This window comes from Lycium ferocissimum, chromosome 11, assembly GCF_029784015.1.
Source record: "Lycium ferocissimum isolate CSIRO_LF1 chromosome 11, AGI_CSIRO_Lferr_CH_V1, whole genome shotgun sequence".
NCBI classification, from domain to species: domain Eukaryota; kingdom Viridiplantae; phylum Streptophyta; class Magnoliopsida; order Solanales; family Solanaceae; genus Lycium; species Lycium ferocissimum.
In genome coordinates, this window is record NC_081352.1 from 39,896,312 (window position 1) to 39,918,514 (window position 22,203).

The 22,203-nt window shown below is 33.6% G+C and overlaps 1 protein-coding gene across 1 annotated transcript; it reads right to left on the reverse strand.

Annotated features, from left to right (window-relative positions):
- Positions 1–169: 169 nt before the first annotated feature.
- On the reverse strand, positions 170–9,233 carry LOC132035921 (probable LRR receptor-like serine/threonine-protein kinase At1g07650). The gene is made up of 24 exons (XM_059426087.1): positions 9,018–9,233; positions 8,455–8,629; positions 7,054–7,125; positions 6,842–6,910; positions 6,663–6,734; positions 6,093–6,164; positions 5,908–5,979; positions 5,596–5,667; positions 5,437–5,508; positions 5,275–5,346; positions 5,093–5,164; positions 4,904–4,975; positions 4,734–4,799; positions 4,395–4,460; positions 4,273–4,311; positions 4,057–4,112; positions 3,126–3,526; positions 2,851–3,046; positions 2,463–2,633; positions 1,961–2,079; positions 1,620–1,830; positions 1,257–1,497; positions 961–1,111; positions 170–744 (listed from the first exon to the last, which is right to left on the reverse strand). The coding sequence occupies exons 1-24, from the start codon at positions 9,124–9,126 to the stop codon at positions 346–348; spliced, it is 3,117 nt and encodes a 1,038-aa protein (XP_059282070.1). The 5' UTR covers positions 9,127–9,233; the 3' UTR covers positions 170–345.
- Between the last annotated feature and the right edge of the window lie 12,970 nt (positions 9,234–22,203).

The window sequence follows — 22,203 nt, forward strand, 5'->3', positions numbered from 1 at the left end:
AAAAGGAAAAATAAAGCAGGAATTGATAGAACTCTGCAACAATGAGGTTGGCTTGGAAATTAAATAAATGAAAGTTAAACCATCAAAGGGGGACCAGTTAGCAGTTTTGTAAAGAATAAATTAAATTGGTAACTCAGTCAGAATATATGATTTTCAGAGGCTCAATAAATTAAATTGGTAACTCAGTCAGAATATATGATTTTCAGAGGCTCCTTTGATTGTAAAGACTGGTATGATGATTGCAAGCTACGCCAGTTTGGATAAACTTATTCTTCGTTAAACATTTGAATGTTCATATGTACACTTGCTTATGTCAACGGACATTTTGTTTAATTGTCAGATACATTAGGCTGGGATAACACTAGGTATGTTGTTGTTATTGTTGTCAGATGCATTAGGCTCTACTCTTTGAAGTATGCCAGTTTGTTCCGCATCTCCAATTGAGACAGTGGAATCAGTACCCGTACCATCAGTTAGGCTTTGAGTCTGCCAAAAGTGACTTCTCATCGATCTGAATCCTGAACCCCTTGTTGACATCCCTGTATCAGAAAGGACATCTTGAACAAGAGTTTGGCCTTGGAGCATGCTTACCACTTGAGACATTATTGGTCTAAGTGTTGGAGATGCATTCGTGCATAAAAGGGCAACATTCAGTAACACAATTGCTTCTTGTGATGAGTAGTCGGAACCCAAGTCTGGATCAACCAATTCCAATATATTCCCTCGCTCTTGTAAAACATAAGCCTAATAAGAACAGAAACTGAAGAACGTTTAATGTACGAAAAAGCATGGCATGTTCATTTGACAAAGCCAATTTTAAAGTACTTTGGCTCTAAATGTACAATTACTCAGAATTTTGATAAGCCGTTCTCTGATTGAGATGAAACTAGAAGGGAAATTGATTTTAAGGATGATGGAAGCCGAGATACGTGGTCGAATAGAGAGACATATGAATTTTACCCAGTCAAGAAGATAAACACAATCTTCTGTTGGCCTGTAATTTGTATTGCTTTTCCCACTAACAATTTCCAACGCAACAACTCCATAGCTGTAAATATCTGCTTTACTAGTTAAGTAGCCACGCATCGCATATTCTGGAGCCATGTAACCCCTGTATCACCAAATAACCAAAGAAGTTCCAACATGTCAGATCTTGTTTTCCTCATCATTAATACAGTTGCTAATTACAAAGAATTCTGACATAAGCAATCCGCTAATGGGATAGGAACACGAGGAACTAGTTTCGTCATACTTACACAGTTCCTGCAATCCTTGTACTAATGTGGGTAGTATCATCTTCATGTAGTTTCGCCAAGCCAAAATCAGATATTTTAGGATTGAAGTCCTTGTCAAGCAAAATATTACTGGTCTTGATGTCTCTGTGGACTATCTTCAGGCTCGACTCCTCATGGAGGTATGCTAAACCTCTTGCAATTCCTAGGCAAATTTTTTTTCGTGTAGACCAGTCTAATTTCATTTTGCTGATTGGGCCTTTGCCTATTGTAATAGATAGACGAAAGAAAAGCAAAAGAAGAATATATCAGCTCAGACAGATAAATAATGTCAAAGTGCATAAGCAGCAGACATATCTTGGTTGATCAGAGTTTGGAAGTATTTACCAAAAAGAGCACGAGATACACAGTTATTTTCCATGTACTCGTAGACTAGCAGTAATTGATTTCCTTGAATGCAACATCCATAAAGCTTTACAAGATTTGGATGTTGTACTGCAGAGATCATTCCTATTTCATTCAAAAATTCTCGAGTTCCTTGTTTTGACTTTGCAGAAAGTTGCTTCACCGCAATTACTGTTCCATCAGATAATAGACCCTGTATACAAATGTCATGATTCAAACATCGATTCAATTACTGTTCCATCAGATAATATCCTTTTCATGCTGATATAATGATATTTATAGTTATGTGTTGATCTAAAGTACATGAAGAAAAAGATGATTACCTTATAAACTGAACCAAAACCACCTTCCCCTATCTTGTTTGCTGGGTCAAAATTCTTTGTCGCAGCTTTAATCTGTCTGAGAGTAAATAGTCCAGCTTGTAGATCCAGTCCTTTAAGTTCTGTTCAAGAGGAAAAGTATGTCAGTGGAAGCTAATGTCAAGAGGAAAAGTATGTCAGTGGAAGCTAATAGCTATAAGTCTATAAAACTATGTTTCTTCAAGGTTCATATATGCTTTGGTCAAGTGCTTCAGACCATTAATGATTTTGAAAGCCTAAACTGAATAAATGATGATGAGATGAACAAGGGAGTCAATAGAACGTAAAGCATAACTTCAAGTATTTGAGCTGATATAATTTGGTAAGAGCTGAAATAATTGCTAGAGTAATTATGTAGCTTAGCATTTAACTTGAGAAGATTATCGTTAACTCATAGGTCAAATAAAATGGATGAAAGGAATGTTCAGGTAAAACTTTTCAAAGGAAAATACTTATAGTTATTTACCTCTATCAGCAGATACTTTTTCGGCCAGACAACCTGTCTTATACAAGATACCAATGATCAGAAAGACAAGAAACACTGATCCAGCTATTATCCCAGCCAATATGCCAACGTGAAGTTTACTCTTTTGAGCTGCAGGGCCAGGAAGACGGGCAGGCAGAGGAAGTGGAAAATCTGCATGGAAAGTAAAAAATAATTAGTATATGATTCAAACCTTCTACAAAAAACTTTTTAAGCCTTGGTATGGAGAGTCATTTGGTCTCAGAAAGATTTTTTAAGGACTAGGACATCAGAATAAGGTCCTATGTTCAATATGGTATTCATTAAAGAAGAATCGAGCATACAACTGTAAGCAAGACAGATATAAACTTGAAAAAAGTAAGGTACATACTAGGATCAACTGATATAGCAGAAATTAGAGGACCATAAACCCCTCTAACTGGAATTCCTGTAGTCCCTTTTCCTGCCCAGTAAAAATGGATCTTCAATGTGTTGCTTGTCACAATTGCAGTGAACGTCTTCACAATGGGCTTACCGGGCCCACCAGCTTCTTTTGCAATGTTAAAATCCTTCAACACCAGATTTTCCTGTCTCAACAAGATAGAATAAATACACTAGTGTGGTGGCAGCAAACAGGAAATTCACACACATTTCATGAAATTTTACCTGCAAGTAGACATCAAATATGCGCTCTCCAAGGCTGTTAAATGAAGTATCATTTGTGAATATTATCTCCGCAAAATGGAGCCTGACAGTGTAGCTTCCATTCGTTAGACACTGTCCATAATATGTGAGGGAGAGGGGAGATGTACGGGCAGTAGTGTATAATTCCAGTTCAGAGGCCTCGACATTATTCAGGGCAGAGACATTGGTATCTATATAGACATCAGAATCAACGTCGTTGTCCATGAAATTTCCTGTGCTGCTAAAGGCCCAGTTATGTCTTGAATAATACATGGAAGCACCTCTGGGTTCTAAATCAGCATCATATGTTGTAGATTTTGTTTTATTCTTGATGGTTACATTTACATCTTTGCCTCCACAATTAATGTGCATAGCATATTGTTCTGCAAACCAGTAATTAAGAATTCAGCAGGAAATCACTAATGGACAGATCAGAAAACAGCAGTCTGTGTTTTTTACTTTCACTCAAACGAGTAGTTAACAGTTTTGACTAAGTCATAAACAAAGGCCTATTTTACTAATTAGAATTAATTAACAGAAGGTTATTGCTTAATTCCTATGCTTATGGGATTCTCAGTATCAGAGTTCCTGCATATATGTCGAATCCATAATCCATATTGCTATATGCCTATGATTATTAGTTTCCTTGTTTTCTTCCATGCATTCGTAGATAAAGCCTAAGGAAATTTAGTAATACATAGACCTTTCTCAATACACAAAAGAAGAGACTTCTTCGTCAATCCAACAGTTGGCCTGCTAGTCAAATTTGTGTAAAAAATGGTAATATAGTTGCACTTTTATATTTTATGCTACTAGCTGACCTCACACTATAAGTGGACCTATTTATGTGATAGGAGACTAAGGTTTTGTTGTGCTATCAATTACAGAAATGGACACATAAAAGTTCACTTACGCCGATTTAGCTCAGAACAAGGGAAATTCCGCTTCAGGCAAGGATGAATTCTGTTTCTGCAACACAGAAGACAAAAGAAAAAGTTGTTAGAGTGCTTACAAAAGTTTTCTATTGTATGTAAAAGTTCACTCTTAGTTATAGGTAAACTCAAGGAACAATAGTTTCCTCTAAAAGAAAATGCAACAGATAACTGAATTATTGGGACATTGGTCTTACGATTCTTGTCCCAATGCAGAATAGCTCTCCACCAAGTTTCTGAATAAATCGTCTTGTTGTTAGAAATTTATCACAAACAAATAAGTCAGATGAAGAAAAACATTTTTTATCAGACAACTTACACGCTTCCACGTGGGCATTCAAAAGGTGCTGAGGTTTCCCATGTAAAATTATTATAAGAAACATCTCTGTGACGCAAAACAGACAACAAAATCATATGAGAAGTTTATCAAGTCCATAATACTAATAATTTCTAGATCTTTTTGAAGCTTATAGATAATCTTTTACATTTGTTTAGTTTTCTTTCGCCATTTTTTTTGGGGCAAAAATAGGTTCCTCAATAGTAAATACACTCTAATGCCTCTACTTGCATATAAACATGCATGACAGTAAGCGAAAACTTTTAACGGCAATCAAGTGTTTTGCAAATTTATACAAGTTAAGTTGAGAAAACATCATACACGTTCTTGTTTCTTGATAAAATCCACCCAGGAACAGGTCCAGTAAGTTTGTTTCCTGTCAAATACCTGCAAAGTACCAGAAGAATAAAAGAAATGAAACAATGTAAGCCCAACATTGATAAGCATATGGCTAGAAAGAAATAAAGATATCTGAAGAAATATCTACTTACATAAAATCTACTTTGGATAGGTCTGCAAAAGATGATGGTATCTCACCAGACAAGCTGTTAAAACTAAGGTCCCTAAATTCACAAAACAAACAATATAAGTTCCATGGCAAATCTCAGCTAAAAAAATCAAAATCTTAAACAATGAGAACTGAACAAAAGATAAAGTGATTGACATTTTCTAGAACTTACAGTGTCTTCAACTTCTTCATGTCCCCAATATAGTCAGGGATCTCTCCATGAATTAAGCACTTCCTTAGTATTCTACATTGTACAAGACAAATTAAGAATTTTAGATCGGAAATTGTTTCCAAAGTCGAAATCGAATGTCCTTCATGCAGTCCATTAGAGGAAGAAGAAGTAAAGAAACTCACAGTACTTTCATGGATTCTAGGCTGTCTAATGGTGGAAAACCAGATTGTCCAATTTTTAGGTCACTGATCCTTCTGAAATTCATGAAAGACAAAATGAATTAACTACTTCACTTCTCAAACCAACCACAAATGAACACAAAAAGGAGTTTCACATTGTCTTACAAATCAATTAAGCTTGTCAGGGAAGATATAGCAGAAGGGATGGGACCCTCAAGAGCACAGCCTTGTATATGCCTGCAAAAATTAGAGTAACGTTGGAGGTTCATGAGATCAGAGCAACAACCGAAAATATGCCAGAACTAAGTAAAAAAGAAAGCTTACAGTTTCTCAATCTTTGTCCAGTTGCCGATAAATTTTGGTATCTTTCCAGTAAAATTGTTGTCACTTATCCTCCTAATATATGGCCAAGCAACGTAGTAGAGTTAATTGTGGAATTTATTGCAAAGAAAGGAGTAGCAGAACAAAAATAGTTAAAAAATAAAATGTCAACTTAAGATCCCCAAGGACAGTATAACGGAATCAGTGGAAGAAATGGACCTCAAGGAGTAGGTAAATTATGTGATCATCCATCACAAGGGACAGAAAGAATGAGCAAATGAGAGAGAGAGTTTAAACTTTAAACTGTGAACTCACAGATCAGTTAAGTTTGTTAGCTTGGCTAATGTGGCCGGCAAAGCTCCAGTGAATTCATTTGATGACAGCACGCTGAGATTTAAGGCCGAGATGCATTTGATTACAACGCGAAATGACTAAAGAAATCCAGAAGAAACATTAAAAAAGAAATAATGCATAAATAAAACAGGAAAAAGAAGAACTACAGCTTTTCCATATGAACCATGTCGCCAATTTCTGGAGGAATTGTTCCTGAAAATTTGTTTCCTTCAATGCTCCTGTATTCACAGTCATACAAGAGGTATTTAACACTCACAGAATTCAGTACAGGTGATAAAAAATGCTTTAGGTAAAGAAACTTCAAAAAAGATGCACATGCACATAGACATGACATATAGTGACCTTTTTGCTACGCCTTCATAATATGATTCCCACTTCAGTACCAAATTATAGTGTAATATGTTCAATCACTGGATCACCAGATTGAAATGTTAAATGACTTATGTACACTGATGACAGTGCAAAGATTTTTGTACACTGTCGCAGTTTAACCTATGATAGCATGTTAATTACTACCTTTTTTCCTAGGTTACCAATTACTCCTATATGTCATAGAGATTCTTACTTGTAATTACTTATTTAGTCAATGAATAGAACATAACTTAAAATCTTAAATACTTAATGCAGTCAGTGCATAGAACTTAAACTCAATGGTAAAACAGGTCAAATGCAGCACTGGAAATGACTAGTAGGCATCAGAAGAGATTTGATCTTACAGGTTCCTAAGCGTTGTAATTCTGGTGACAACCTTTGGAAATGGACCTGATAAGTGGTTTCCCATGAGAGAGCTGCACATTTAAACAACACGCGTTTACATGCCAGATAGCTTATTCTAAACCAGAAGAGAAAAATTAAGCACTGCTGAAAAATAGTTTAGGTAAGAAATAGTATTTACAGGTCAAGCAAGCGCAGTGACGCCCATTGAGACGGGATTGAACCATTGAGATAATTGCGACTGAGGTCCCTGCATAATCATCATTTACTAATTGGATTAGTGCAGTTTCTAAGTTTTCAAATTTTAAAAACCAAAAGATAAAGTTGTCAGCATAGTAATATATATCAGGTGCTTCATTAGATTGAGTGAATAATGCTGTAACAAGGACTTACAAGTGCTTAAGATGGCGAAGTTGCGCAAATTCTGGTGGAACATTTGCTGAAATATTTTGTGCTTTCAAAGCTCTGTGGCATATTTTTAGTGTGAGCTTTCAAGTTTCAACTAGTTCTTTGCATTACATGCAAGTTCAACATAAACAAGAAGTATACAATGTTGGTCTGTTTGGTTGTTTTAAGAAAGAGTTTAACTGCAATACACTAACAATGTAAAAATACATTTACTTTTTCAGATAATTAGAAACTAGTTACAGGTTATTATCCATAATAAATTGAATTAGTAACCTGAATTATAAGACAAGAACTTATTACAACAGGTATTTTTTCTTAATATATCTTTTGAAACTTTTTTTGAAAGAAACATCTTTAAGTTCTTAAATAAGCGTTTGGATATAAAAGATGTGATATTTAAAAATAAAAAGTTGAAAAGGGAGAATTTGGATGTTGAAGTTGTGTTTGGAGATGCATTTGACGTGAAAAAAAAAGTAGTAGAAGTTTCGTGAGTGGAAAAATACTTTACTCGTGACACTAGTCAAAATCATTATTTCAAACTTGAAACTCATCTTCAAACATTTCCAAAAAATCAATCCGACGTAAAACCAAACCTATTCTGAAAAAAAAAAAAAAAAAAAAAAAAAAAAAAAAAAAAAATGTCCAAACGGACCATTAAAAAAAAAAATTAATGGTAAGATCATGGGCCCACAAAAACCTCATCACAGCTGGGCTGCCATATGAGACATTGACTCAACTTTCAGTCAACTCATAGGAGTGTTACTTATTAAAAGTAAACACATTCATTTTTTATTCGCAAAAAGTGTGCTAGTAATCACTATAGTACACACTCTAATCAGCAGAATCTAACCAAATGTGCAGTTCAGTTCAAAGTCTCTACCTTTCAAACTTGAAAAAAACTTTTAGAGTCCGTTTGGATTAGCCAAAAAAAAATGGCTTTTAAGCATAAGTATTTAAATTATTTTTTAAGTGCTGAAAGTTATTTTATAAATAAATAATTACGTGTTTGGATAAAAGTGTTCGAAAAAAAAAAGTTGTTGATGTGTTTGATACACAAGTGTTGTTAAGCATTTTTTTTTTTTTAGTAGTGAGGATAATATTAGAATTAGAAGAAAATATAAGGCATAAAAGACAAAAATTGTTGGTCAAACCAAAATGGCTTTTAAGCCCAAAAAAAAATTGGAGTTCACCAACTTCTTGTTTTTGGCTTATTTTAAACACCTTTTTAACTTATGTTAATCACTTTTTTATTTTGTCAAATACCTAAAAAAGTTAAAAATGGCTTATAAGCTGGTTTAATCCAAACGAGCTCTAATCTTTTCTCTTGCCAAAAAAATAAAACAAATTATGTTCATCAACTCAAATTAGGAACAAACTAAAACATACATGGAGGTGATATGGCAGGTAGAATTGTTGTTAAAAGAGCAATCACAAGCAACAGAGCTCTCAAACCCTTTAACAGTAATAGCATTACTCCAATTTCCTTCACCACTACAAGGATCTTTATTAAAATCCCAATCCTTTTTGCCAAGCTTTTTTGCAATCTCTTTCAATGCTTTCACTGCACAGCAAGAAAATAAACATATGGTGTAAATTGAAAAACTAGGCACTAGCAGACTTCAATGAACAGAAAGTAACTTTTTCTGATATTTTCCAAGAAAACAAAGTGGGGATATGTAAAAATTGAAAAAAGATTACTCCCTCCATTTCAATTTGTTTGTCCAGTTTAATTTGGCCTGGAGTTCAAAAAAATAAAGAAGACCTTTGAATGTTATGATCTTAATTAAAGAGACGTAGAATATACCAAAATATTATTTAATCTTATGATCTCAAACATGGCAAGTGGAAAGCTGGTACTAAAGAGTAGCTAAAAAAGAAAATAGACATTATTTTTTTAAACAGACTAAAAAAAAATGCAAGACAAACAAATTGAAACATTTTGGGGTTACCTTCTTCTCGAGGGAGCTTGGATTTTGAAGTGGCTGCTAAAACTGTGAAGGAAACTAGAAAAAGAGAAAAGAACACAGACTGAAGAAGCAAAATCTTCATTATGCTCATATTAAGCTACTATTAATGAAATTCTTGAGAATTTAAGCTCTTCAGTTACTCTCTTATTGGCATTTTATTATAGTAAGAGAGAAGAGAAAATGGAAGATTGGATGATATTGCATTATGGAGTCTTTTGTTTTATAGGAATGAAATGCTGATTGGACAGGGGTAACTTTTTGTAGGAGATAAGAAAAATAATTTGAACAAAGGGGATTGGTTGGTAGGGACAAGTACACTGTTTTCTTGGATCTTTGTATTTATATGCAAATTCTCTAAGACATTTTTTTTTCTTTCTCACTTGTGGAGTTTTGATATTTTAATCAATTCTTAAGACACTGTATACTAAATTTATCCCCTTCACTACAGTCACAGTGTGCGTTTAGACTGAATAGGATATTCGTTTCACCAACCAAATCTTTTAATCTGAGTAGGCGTAGGATTTCAAGTTTCATGACTGCGATTTTCATCTCATGAGATAAAATCCCAAATCATCCAAAAATGATGATTTGGAATTTGAAATCATGATTTCAAAATATATAAATGTAAGATGAAACGTTTATATTTCATCCCATAAGTTGGTAGATATATTTACCAATCATATTTATCAACTATTTATTTTAAATATTAATCTGCAAGTTGGTAAAATATATTTATCAATCATGTTTACCATGTGGGAGGATTATATTAAAGAGTAGTTATATTACTATTCATGCTAAATTTTTCTTTTTATTGAATTAAAGTTTGATCAATTGATGTTGTATTTTTTAGAAAGGCCTTCAGTAGCGTATTAATTTTATTATGAACTATGATTTACTCATTTGGTAAGATTGTATGAGAATTGAAATTTTTTTTATGGTTTTCCTTTTAAGTTTATAAAAAAAAACTGCAACTTAAGAAATCCAAATTGCATGTCCAAACATGATTTCATCTCGTGATTTCATCTCATGATTTCATCATGTCCAAACGGCTCCTTAATTTTCTATACTTGTTACAATAACCTACTCATACCCAGTGTAAGCTCATAAAGCAGGATCTGGGGAGAGTAAAGTGTCTTGCAGAGTTTACCCTTACTTTAGAGATAGAGATGTTGTTTCTAACAGACCATCGGCTTAATTTTTCATACTTATTAGGAGTAAAATAATATTTTGGTTTTATAAATTTTAAATATATTATAAAAAATTACTCCATGCGGTATGCTCTGCTTTATCAAGCATTAAAGTCTAGATGCTATGTTACAAGAACGACTAAAATGACTACTCTCTTTTCTTAAAAGAATGTCATCGATTCTTCCGAAAGGTTATAATTGTCGTGAGCAAAAATATTAATAGCGATGAAAGCTTTTTTTGTTATGCTATTTATTCTGCTATTCTATCCAAGCCTGAATGAGGACGAGTTAATGGGCACAAAACAAAACACAAAGGTCTATAGGACGATATTATGTGTAGTGATTTCCTCATTTACAATAAATAATAAATCAAAAAGATAAAAGAAGAGCCATTCAATTTCTTCAAAAGAAACCACACCAAGTTCCCTTGTTTTTGCTTTGCTATCCGGATCATGATTTTCCTAATCCCAGAGGGAAAGGTACTTCCCATTTGGTCCGGTTGTGGGTGAGGAGGATTCGAACCCCGCAACTAGTTTTTGTGTTAACCAGATCTTTTATCTTTTATAATTGTGATGTATAGGTAAACTTACGCACATCACAGCTAATTGAATCTTACAGAAAATTTAAATAGACTTAGACACGCGTTAGAGTGTATTCTTTGTTTCGATATGACTCCCAATTGTGATGTGGTTTTATTTAGTTGCTGAGTCATCTAGTTGGTTTGTTTGTTAAGTGATCTTGATGTCCTTTTAACTCGACCACTTACCATTTTTAGCGACAACGTCCTAACTACAATGCACATATAAAGAATATAGTTCTCAGAATTCACACGACACATATAAAATGGGTTTCGAGTTCAAGCTCTATTAAGTGTGAAGTCGTTTTGTTAGGTAGCATTTTACTACTAATGTGGGATTTTCTGCCACCAATCAGAATTAGTAGGACCCCAATATGAAGACTGAACACAAATGAGGAATTGAAAAATAAAATAACACACATAAAAGGGGATTTTCATTTTGGACGTTGTACTCTTTCTAATTATCTAATTTCCCAACAATTTGTTGCCTATGCCTCTCAGGTTATTGAATGTTTGTTCCTTAAGCCACTCGCTAAAGCTGGACATCATATGTATACAATTATGAGCAAGTGGGGTTTTATATTATCCACCCTTTTAGCTTGAGCAGGAGGAGCTAAGATTTTGTACTTTATGGGTTTTAAATCTAGGATAACGATATCAGATATTAGAAATGGAATTTTGAATTTAATTTGTGTACATATTAATGAATTTTTTAATACAATTTAAAGTTTGAACTAAAGCTACTAAATTCTGTCTAACCCGTACCAAACCGTCTACCTCCGTCCCTAAGCTTGAGAGGGGTGTTTTGGTCCTTTGGAGTGGTCTATCTAATCCAAGTCGATCTTGGCCTATCTGACCTTGAGCCTATTGAAGATATAATTAGGATTTAAGTGGACTACTCTACCCATCTTATTAAGATTTTGTATTGGATGTTCAGATTATTTCACATGATATCAGAGTAGGTTGAAATTTTAAATTCGAGTTTCATCACTATTCATTATTAAAAGTGAATTTTCGCATGCTAGGTAAATAAAAAAATTAAACCCACACATAAGGGAACATGTTAAAACTTAAAAGTAGGATCAAGTGGATTACTTCACTCATTGCCTCAACTTGTTGAGTTTGATACTCAAATTATTTCGTAGAACCAAGCCATCATTATTTCAGCTGGTCGGGTTAACTCAACTTAGAAAAGCACTTAGACATTTTTTTTGTGTAGCATTGGGTACCAATGGCTAATTAAAATTATTTTGCTTTATCTTTTAAGCCAATCCAAACCGGCTCTTAGACATTTTTGTGTAGCATTGGGTCAAGCTGCTTTATCTTTTCATGCATTTCATCCGTCCCAAATTAATCGTCGTATTTCACTTTTTGAAATTCTTCACCATTTAAATTTAATAATATTTTAAAATATATCCTTTCATCAAATTAGCATGAGAAAATTTGCAATTTGTAGTACTTTTTTATAGTTTTTAACATCAAAAATTTTAATTGCAAAATGTTAAGTACATCTAATTCAATATAGCACTTAAAATTAAATAAATTTGGCTCTTGAAAAGCAAAATATGACAATTAATTTGAGATGAAGAGCATATTGCTAACCAAGTAAGATCTTGATGGAAGGAGTACTTATTTTAAATAGCATTAATTTGATGGAAAGAAAATTAAGATGTGAAAGTGAAATACCGACGCTGTCCTTGTGTTGACAACTTAGAGTCAAAGGTTTGTGTTATGGCTTGATGTTGAGACAGATCTGTCAACCGTTACTTTTAATGCTAAGTTGCTAAACAATAATAGCCTCTTATAGGAGAAACGAATATTACTATGAGACCCGGTCAAACTCATTACAAGACACATCACACACATAAGTTTACGCGTTATGAAATAGTGCGTGCATGGTCCACTTTATACTTTCTTTTGGTCTGTATCCGCATTTAAAGCCTGACTATATCCGATTTTGCGCGGCGTAGGGCTCCATTCAGGAGGAAGTGCTTCCTATCAAATTTTTTTTCATATTCAAAACTCAAATTCGAGATCTCTGATTAAGAGAGAAACAACCTCATCCGCTGCACATCCTTTGGTGGTGGTCCACTTTCTACTTGATGCTGAAAGCTGGAAGCAACTATTTCACGTTTCATTATATTTGTCCTGGTTTCATTCGTCACAAATTTTTATTAAAATTTATGATCTTAAATATGTTAGGGCCATATAGCGGTTATAAGATTTTGAAACTTGTAATTTTAAACACATTATAATATTTGGATAGCTTTTAAAACTTCTCATTAAAATAAAAAGATATGATATTCTTTTTTGAATGAACTAGTAAAAAGATAGTGACAAATTAAGCAAAATAGAACGGACAAAATATTAGAATCTCATATTTGGATAGCTATTAAAACTTCTCATTAAACCAATAAAGAGAGATATAATATTCTTTTCTGAATGAACTAGTAAAAAGATAGTGACATATTAAGCAAAATAGAATGGACAAAATATTAGAATCTCTTCTAACACTAAAGTTGATATGACTACAGTTGATTTTGAATGTCGGTTTTACTTTTTGCAAATGGAGTCCAAGTAGTATATATCACCTTAAGAATAAGAATTGAATGTGCTAGTTGTTTTTTTCCGAATGTACCTCTACACCAATTAAAGCTAAGTCGAAAAGATATAAAGGATACCTAGACAAATAGCCCTTATAATTAATGCTATTGAATAATTTTTAATCATTATATCAAAACTTTAGGCGTCATTTAAAATGGATAGGAGGTACGTAGTACTTTTGTCATAGTTTATTTGTTCTTTCTTCATTTATCACGAATGCATGTTATGGTAGATTAAAATCGGGATCGGAGTACACTTATCTATATATTTTCAAAATTTGATTTAAACAGTACAAAAAAAGTACATAATAAATTACATTTTGTTCACAAAATAAATTACTAAGTTAGAGGTATTTGTAAAAATTATGATGTTGTTAGACTGTCGAAAACACAATGTAGCAGCTAATTTGGTATAGAAATATCGTGAGGTAATAGAATTTTGGTGAAAAAGGAATTGCAAGATTGTGAAGAAACAAGAAGTTGTGTAACAAGAAATTCCTTTTTAATACTAGAGAAACGTTGGATAGAACATTCTATTGGGTGAAGAAGAGAAAACGAAAGCACCAAATTGGTACTTATGATTAAGACGCTACTGGAGAAGCTATGTTTGTTGTTGCTTTCTTACTGAATAAATAGTTTAAAGAATTATAGTAGTATATAGTATATTTTATTTATAGTATAATAAATGAATAGTGCTTTATTATTTTTGGGATACCGACTGCACTTCTTTAATTGAAGAGAAATTAACAACCGATCGAAACCAAATAATAGTATAAGTTCTAGTCCGTACAACCGAATTAGTCGTTATATTGTTAAGGTTTTGTCGTGATTTTCTTACCACAAAAACATTGGATAGAAGTTAGAACATTCTATTGAAGAAGAGAAAACGAAAGCACCAAATTGGTACTTATGATTAAGACGCTAATGGAGAAGCTGTGTTTGTTGCTTTCTTACTGAATATGTAACAAACTATATTTCTTCATGAATTGATGTACATGTACACGAGATATATATAGAATATACATTGATGTATAAAGACTACTCTACCCTTATAAAGATATGTACAAATAATATTTAATACTTATCAACCCCCCTCAAGCGATGTAGGATCTGAAAGAACATTGAGCTTGTCACGCAAAATATCAACGTGGAGAGGGAAGAGGCTTGGTTAACAAATCTGCTTTTTAATGTTGATCTTCCATATCTGGGACATATTGATCTTGTAAAATTTGAAGCCACCTCTTTCTCGAAATATAACTAAAAAAAAGTGAATATCTTTTTAATTTCAATATGCTTAGTGCGGGCATGGACAAGTTGAGATTGTAAGCCAAATAAATATTCAATGAAATTACTAACATTGTCACAAAATATTGTAGAAGACGAAGGAGGTAGATTGAGATCCCTCCATAAAGCTTTAATCCCCCAAGTGATTTCTATATTATGATTGTATTTTTGAGTGTATTCTAATTTATCCGTAAGATTTGAGCGTAATGAATATATACAATATATTTCACTTGTATTTTGTAGTAGCGAGTGACAACATTGTTCTTTAATTTTTGAAGACCAAGAAATAAGATTACCGTCAAGAAATAGACATATAAGAGAAAAGTAGAATGACAGTTATAGTGAAAACATGTAGGAAATACAAACTTGATATTGAAATGCACTTTATAATTTTCTAGTATCTAAAAACATGTAATAAAAAGCTATCAAACATGTTAAATGATCAATTGAACCACTAGGAATATATAGACCATGATTTAAAGTTCCATGGAGATAACGTAAAATACATTTTACTGCAGTATAGTGAATTAACATAGGAGAATGCATGAACTAAGATACTTGATTCGTCGATTTGCGTCGACGAGAAAAGCAATATCGGACGCGTAAATGTTAAATATGAAAAAAAGACCAAATTAACCACAATAAATAACAACACATTCAAGATAGATAGGCAAATATATCAATGTCAAAGAAGGAAGAAGAATCATTAGAGTTTCGAAAAGATTTTTGAGTAAGAGGAGTTGCGCATAAATTTACAAGTTAAAAGGCTTAAAAAATATATAAGAAGATTAAAAACACAAACTAATTGAAATAATAGAAGATCTTTAATGTATTTAATGTGCAAAAAAGAAAGTAACACACCACTTAAAAATGCAAGTAACAAAGTGATATATAACTCAATTAAAAAGAAAAAAAATTAATTAAGCCCAAATCATTCATTGAGAATTCATATTTAAGAGTTTTAATCAAAGAATTGAGCAAAGTAGTAGACGATGCTGTGAGAAGAATATCATCTACATAGAGGAGAAGAATAGCAATATCAGAATGATGAGTGTAAATAGAAAGTGAGCAATTTGAGATGCTATTGCGAAAACCATGACGAAGAAGAAATGAAGTAAAACGTTGGAATCATGCCCTTGGTGCTTGTTTTAAGCCATAAAGAGCATTGTTCAAACCAAATCAAGAACAAACATGATGTTGAAATTGTGGAGATGAAACAAAGCCAATAAGTGGTTAAAAAGTAGACAAATACTATAAGTTGTAAAAATATCATGTATACTTAATTATTAAAATTGTTATGCCATAAATATGTAACATAGTAAGTTTGCCATGTAAAAAGGCATTCTTGACGTCTAATTGATGGACGAAAGCCAATTTTTATACGCGTGGAGAGAGCTAAAATGATGCGAATGGTGACATGTTTCACCAAACAAAGTGACTAACCGTTTGATCGTAGTCAAGTCCATATTGTTGATTATATCCTTGAGCAACAAGGCAGACACGAGCTTTCTAACGTTCAAGAGACCGAGAGACGGACTTTTGCTAAGAACTCAAAAAACCCAAGTCAAACCAATAATATTGACATTAGGTGGTGGAGACACTAAATCCCAAGTATGGTTAGCCATGAGAGCATTGTATCTTCAGCCATTGCATGTCTCCAATGAGGACATTTGTTAGCTTCCGTAAAAGAAGATGGTTCGGATGGAAGAGAAGAGGTATGAGAGATCAAGGATGGCAGGATCCGTGGTTTAAGTGATCCTGTTTGCTTGCGGGTAACCATATGATGAATCTTAGAGAAAGAATGAGATAATTCTGAAGAAGTTACGGGAGTTGGAGATGCGGTGTTAATTGGATTGTGCGCATCTGTAGGTGTAGTATGTGTAGGAGTGAGTGGTTGAGCCAAATTGGGATTTTGTGGTTGGTTGGCTAATGGTGACAAAGAACGTTTGATCGGTGCATTATTTAGATGTTGAGTTGCAGAAGGAGTAGGTTGGTTGTTAAGAGGTGGCACTAAAGTAGGAGAAGAAGCTGGAGAGGATAAATGTGAAGTATTGGGATTAGATACGAAATTAGAGTTTGAAGATAAGGAAGAATTTAAAGGAGAAAGATCAGGAGGTAGGCCAAATTGGGATTTTATGGTTGGTTGGCTAAGGATAAAAGCGCATCGTGGAGAATTATGAAAGCTAGTTAAGAGGTGGATAAATCAATTCGGTAGGAAATTTGAGAAGAGAAACGGCCCGTGGAGAATTATGAAAGCTAGTAGCAGAACATTGTGAGATTAGATACGGATAAGGAAAACAATTTTCGTCAAATCATACATGGAGAGAAATAAAAACTCTGTTACTGGAAGGATCAAAGCATCGAAAACCTTTGTAATTTAATGGATAACCAAGGAAAACACAGTGTTTGGAACGAGGACTTAATTTATTTTGGCAATAGTCACCTAAGTTAGGATAATAAGAACAACCAAAAACACGTAAATGATTATATGCGGGTGGCTTATGAAAAAGAAGCTCAAAAGGAGTTTTGTAATGAATTACAGAAGATGGAAGAATATTGAGAAGATGAACAACAGTGTGGAGTGCTTCTACCCAAAATTGAGAGGGAATAGAGGCTTGAAAAAGAAGAGAACGTATCATATTAAGAATGGTGTGATGCATACGCTCAGCCTTTCCATTTTGTTGGTGCGTATGTGGGCAATAAATTCGAAGAGAAATACCATTGTCATTCAGAAAAGAGTGAAAAACACTCAGCTTAACATATTCGGCAGCCCTATCGCATTGTAGCATTTTTATTTTAGAAGAAAATTGAGTCAAAACAGATGCATAAAATTGCTTAAACATGGTGAAGGCTTCGCTTTTGCGTTTAATAGGAAAAACCCAAGAGAACTTAGTGAAATCATCATGAAAAAGTATGTAATAACAAAAACCAGTAACTGAGGGGACGGGAGAAGTCCAAATATCACTATGTATCAATTCAAATGGAGAGGAAGTAAAATTACTGGAATTCATGAAAGGTAGTTTGTGGTGCTTGCCAAGTTGACAAGCATTACATAAGGAATCGAAACGGTTCATTGAAGAAGTACAAGGCAATTTATTTTCTCGAACTAAACTAGCTAAAACTAAACTGCTTGGATGTCCTAAACGACAATGCCAAATAGTTGGAGAAGCAAAAATTGCAGCAAAAGCGGTAGAAGCAACACCACCACCAAAGGAAGAAGACGAAAGAGAGTAGAGAGGTCCAACACTATTGCACACGAAGTGTTTTCCTCGTCTTGAAGTCCTTGATAGAAAAAACAAAATCATCAAACTCAATAGAACATTTATTGTCCTTAACAAATTTTCGGACACTAAGTAAATTAGCAGAGAGATGTGGAACAATTAAAACATCTTTTAGAGAAAAAATTGAAGAGGGAGTAGAAAGATTACCATGACCCGTATATGAGATCGGAAGCTGAGTTCCATTACCTACTATAACACGATCATTACCATCGTAAGGACAAACTGAAGATAGATTAGTAGCATTAGGTGTCATATGAGAAGAAGCACCAGTATCTACATACCAATGAAGCATATGATGCTAGTTTAGATTGAGGTTGAGTGGCTGAGCTTTGGGATTAAGAGAAGGGCAGTCACGGGCAGAGTGATTTGGTTGGAAACAAAGTTGACACTGACCAGAACTGTAGCCAAGAACCGAAGAAAAGAATTGTGGTGGTGGACCTAAAATAGAGGAACCACGAGGTTGAGGGTTGAAGTACTGGGGCGTAACAACAAAGGGCTTTGAGTAACCATTATTATGACGACCTCTACCTCGTCCGCCATTAGAATTACGACCTCCATTATAATTTCTACCACGACCTCTGCCATGAGAATTTAAAGATTGTTGTTTTGCAACAAAAGCGGTGGTAGAATGATTTGCAGAGGGAGAAGAAATACTTGCCAATTGAGACTCATGAAGAAAAAGAAGAGAACGAGTTTCGACAAAAGAAGGAAGAGGGACTCGGGTAGATATAGAGGTACTAACAGACATATAATCCGAGGGAAGGCCAGATAGAATTTGAAGGACAAGATCTGTGTCTGATATTGGATTACCAACAAAGGTTAAAGCATCAACAATCGATTTGAGACGATGAACATATTCATTAATGGAGAGATCACCCTTTTTAAGATTATGAAATTGAACTTTAAGTTGGAGAGTACGAGAAGAAACTTGATCACGAAACAAACGTTCTATTTGAAGCCAAGCTTCACGAGCGGTGAGAGAATGATTTGGTTTGATAATAGCTTGGAGAATCTCTTGTGAAATTGTAGCCTGAATCCATGAAAGAACAACATAATGTAGTTGAATCCATTGATGGAAAGACGGATTAGGGACTGAGGTGCCGTTATCATTAAGAACAGTGGGTGACGGACAAGAATTACTGCCATCAATAAAATCGTAAACTCCATGACCTTTGAACACAGGCAAAAAAAGTTCTCTCCATAGCATATAATTGGTATAATCAAGAACAGTAGGGACCAGATTTTTGATGTTGGAGAGAGAGATGGCAGAATGAGAGGAAGGCATTAGGGAGAAAGAATTAGCCATAACTATAGAGGTTGAAAAAGTAGACGAACTAGTCATAACTGGAGAGGTTGAAGAATTAGATTGACTGGAAGAAGATGGTGCCGTGAATCTAGAGAGAAAAAGAACGTAGGGAATATAAAACCCAAGCAATCTGATACCATGTAACAAACTATATTTCTTGATGAATTGATGTACATGTACACGAGATATATATATATAGAATATACATTGACGTATAAAGACTACTCTACCCTTATAAAGATATGTACAAATAATATTTAATACTTATCAAAATAAATAGTTTAAAGAATTATAGTATACAGTATGTTTTATTTATAGTATAATAAACAGTGCTTTATTATTTTTGGTATACCAGCTGCACTTCTTTACTTGAGGAGAAATTAACAACCGATCGAAACCAAATTTCTTTTCTATTATATGTAAGTGTGGAAGAGGGACCAACACAGCATTGACTGCTTGTACCAAAAGCTTTATAAATTGTACACGCACCAAAAGCTATATAACTTGTACACTTCAACCAACTACTTTTATATCCCACGTGGACATATGTCATAGTACTTAATATTTATTCCCTTCTCATGTATAGGCGTATGCACTTCAATTTTAATTCTCTGACACATTTATTTTCTCCGTGCACTTTTACTTGTTCACTTTTGACTTTTCATGTTCTTGCCGAATATTTATTCTCTTCTCATGTATGTCTGTATGCGATTCAATTTTAATTCTCCTACGCAAATTTATTTCCTCCGTGTACTTTTACTTGTTAACTTTTGACTTTTCACGTTCTTTAAGAATTAATAAATCCCACGTGGACATATGTCATAGTACTGAATATTTATTCTCTTCTCATGTATACACGTATGCACTTCAATTTTAATTCTCCAATACATATTTATTTTCTCCGTGCACTTTTACTTGTTCACTTTTGACTTTTCACGTTCTTGCTAAATATTTATTCTCTTCTCATGTATATATGTATGCACTTCAATTTTAATTCTCCGACATATATTTATCCCTCCGTGCACTTTTACTTGTTCACTTTTGACTTTTCACGTTCTTTAAGAATGAATAAATGCAGTACTCGCTCGTCCCATATTACTTGGCCACATTACTTGACTTTTCACGTTCTTTAAGAATTAATAAATGAAGTACTCCCTTCGTCCTATATTACTTGGCCACATTACTATACTTGACTTTTCACGTTCTTTAAGAATTAATAAATGAAGTACTCCCTTCGTCCCATATTACTTGGCCACATTACTAAAAATATGTGTCTATTTTTCTATTCTATATTTTTCTTATTCTATATAAACGCCCAAGGTGGACGAACACAACAACAATAAGTTGTACAAAAAACAACTGAAATTGTACTCTAAGCAGGGATTAACATGTTTACATTTCAGAAGTTGAACATTAATTCTACCTCTTGTGTGTTTACTTTTTAAGTCCCCACAGGTACGCAGTGTCTTAATTGTCCTTTCATTTGGCATATACTCCCTCTGTCTCAATTTAAGTGTCTTCGTTTGACCAGACATGGAGTTTAAGAAATAAAGATAGACTTTCAAATCTTGTGGTTCTAAATTAAAGATGTGTATAATATAATAAAATATCCTTTGAATCTTGTGATTATAAACTTGACATGTAGGATATTTGAATTGTCAACCTACTAAATATAAAAAGAGGCGGACATGACCAAAATAAGACAAATGTTTTTTATTTAACAACAAACGCCCAAGGTGGACGAACACAGCAACAATAAGTTGTACAAAAAGCAACTGAAATTGTACTCTAAGCCGGGACTATCATGTGTACATTTCAGAAGTTTAACATTAATACTACCTCTTGTTTGTTTACTTTTTAAATCCCCACGTGTCCGCAGTGTCTCAATTGTCTTTTCATTTCCTTCATTTGGCATATACTCCATCTGTCTCAATTTAAGTGTCTACGTTTGACTAGACACAGAGTTTAATAATAAAGATAGACTCTTGAATCTTGTGGTTCTAAATTAAAAATGTGTATAATATAATAAAATATCCTTTGAATCTTTTAATTATAAACTTGACATGTAGGATATTTGAATTGTCAACTTACTAAATATTAAAAAGAGGCGGACATAACCAAAATAAGATAAACTTTAATAACAATTGAGAAATTAGGGGAAAAATAAGAGGAAAAGAAATAAAAATGGAGACTCACTAAGGAGAATCGCAGTATCCTTTGCAAAATATATAAACCATAAAGACTAACTAAGTTGAGTAACCAAATTAATCATGTTGGGCCCAGTGCATCGCACGAGCATATTTTGCTAGTAATAGTATAAGTTCTAGTCCGTCCAACCGAATTAGGTGTTGTATATAGTAGAACCTTATTTAAAGTAAACCATCCAAGGTCATGGTAGTAACAATAAATACTATTTCATTCTTAATTAGAAATCTTGGATTCGAACATTAAGTATAAAGATGTTTTCTAATAGAGAGCGCTCTTTAGCCTTTCCACCCACGGAACTTCCAAGCCGAATCAAATTAGTAGCGTCTAAAAGCAATTACAGAACAACCATTGAAAAAAAAAATTACTAGCTTTTTACTAATTATAGTAAAGCTTTTCATTATAATCTTTTTACGCCACAAATAGTGGTGAGTTGTCCTTGGTCTAAGTAGGCGTTTGGACATGCGGTTTGAAATAGGGGTGGGCATTCGGTTTTATCAAACTTTGGTTCGGCTATTTCGGTTTCGATTTTTTGAAGGTGGGCACCGAACACCGAACCAAACTAGTTCGGTTCGGTTCTTTCGGTTTTGGTTTTTTGAAGTTCGGTTCGGTTTCGGTTTTTTCAATTCGATTTTTTTGATATGATATTAGAAGCGATTCCATTTATACTAATTCATATTCTCAAAAGCAATAAAACATAAAACTGATAAATTGAAATCAAAATC

Excerpts from the sequence above, each read along its gene's own strand:
- LOC132035921 (XM_059426087.1), bottom strand. The coding sequence starts at position 9,126 with ATGAGCATAATGAAGATTTTGCTTCTTCAGTCTGTGTTCTTTTCTCTT. Across the intron at positions 6,735-6,841 it reads TCACTGCGCTTGCTTGACCT|CTCTCTCATGGGAAACCACT; the intron begins GTAAATACTATT and ends TTAAATGTGCAG. Across the intron at positions 1,831-1,960 it reads GTTTTGGTTCAGTTTATAAG|GGTCTATTATCTGATGGAAC; the intron begins GTAATCATCTTT and ends ATTTGTATACAG.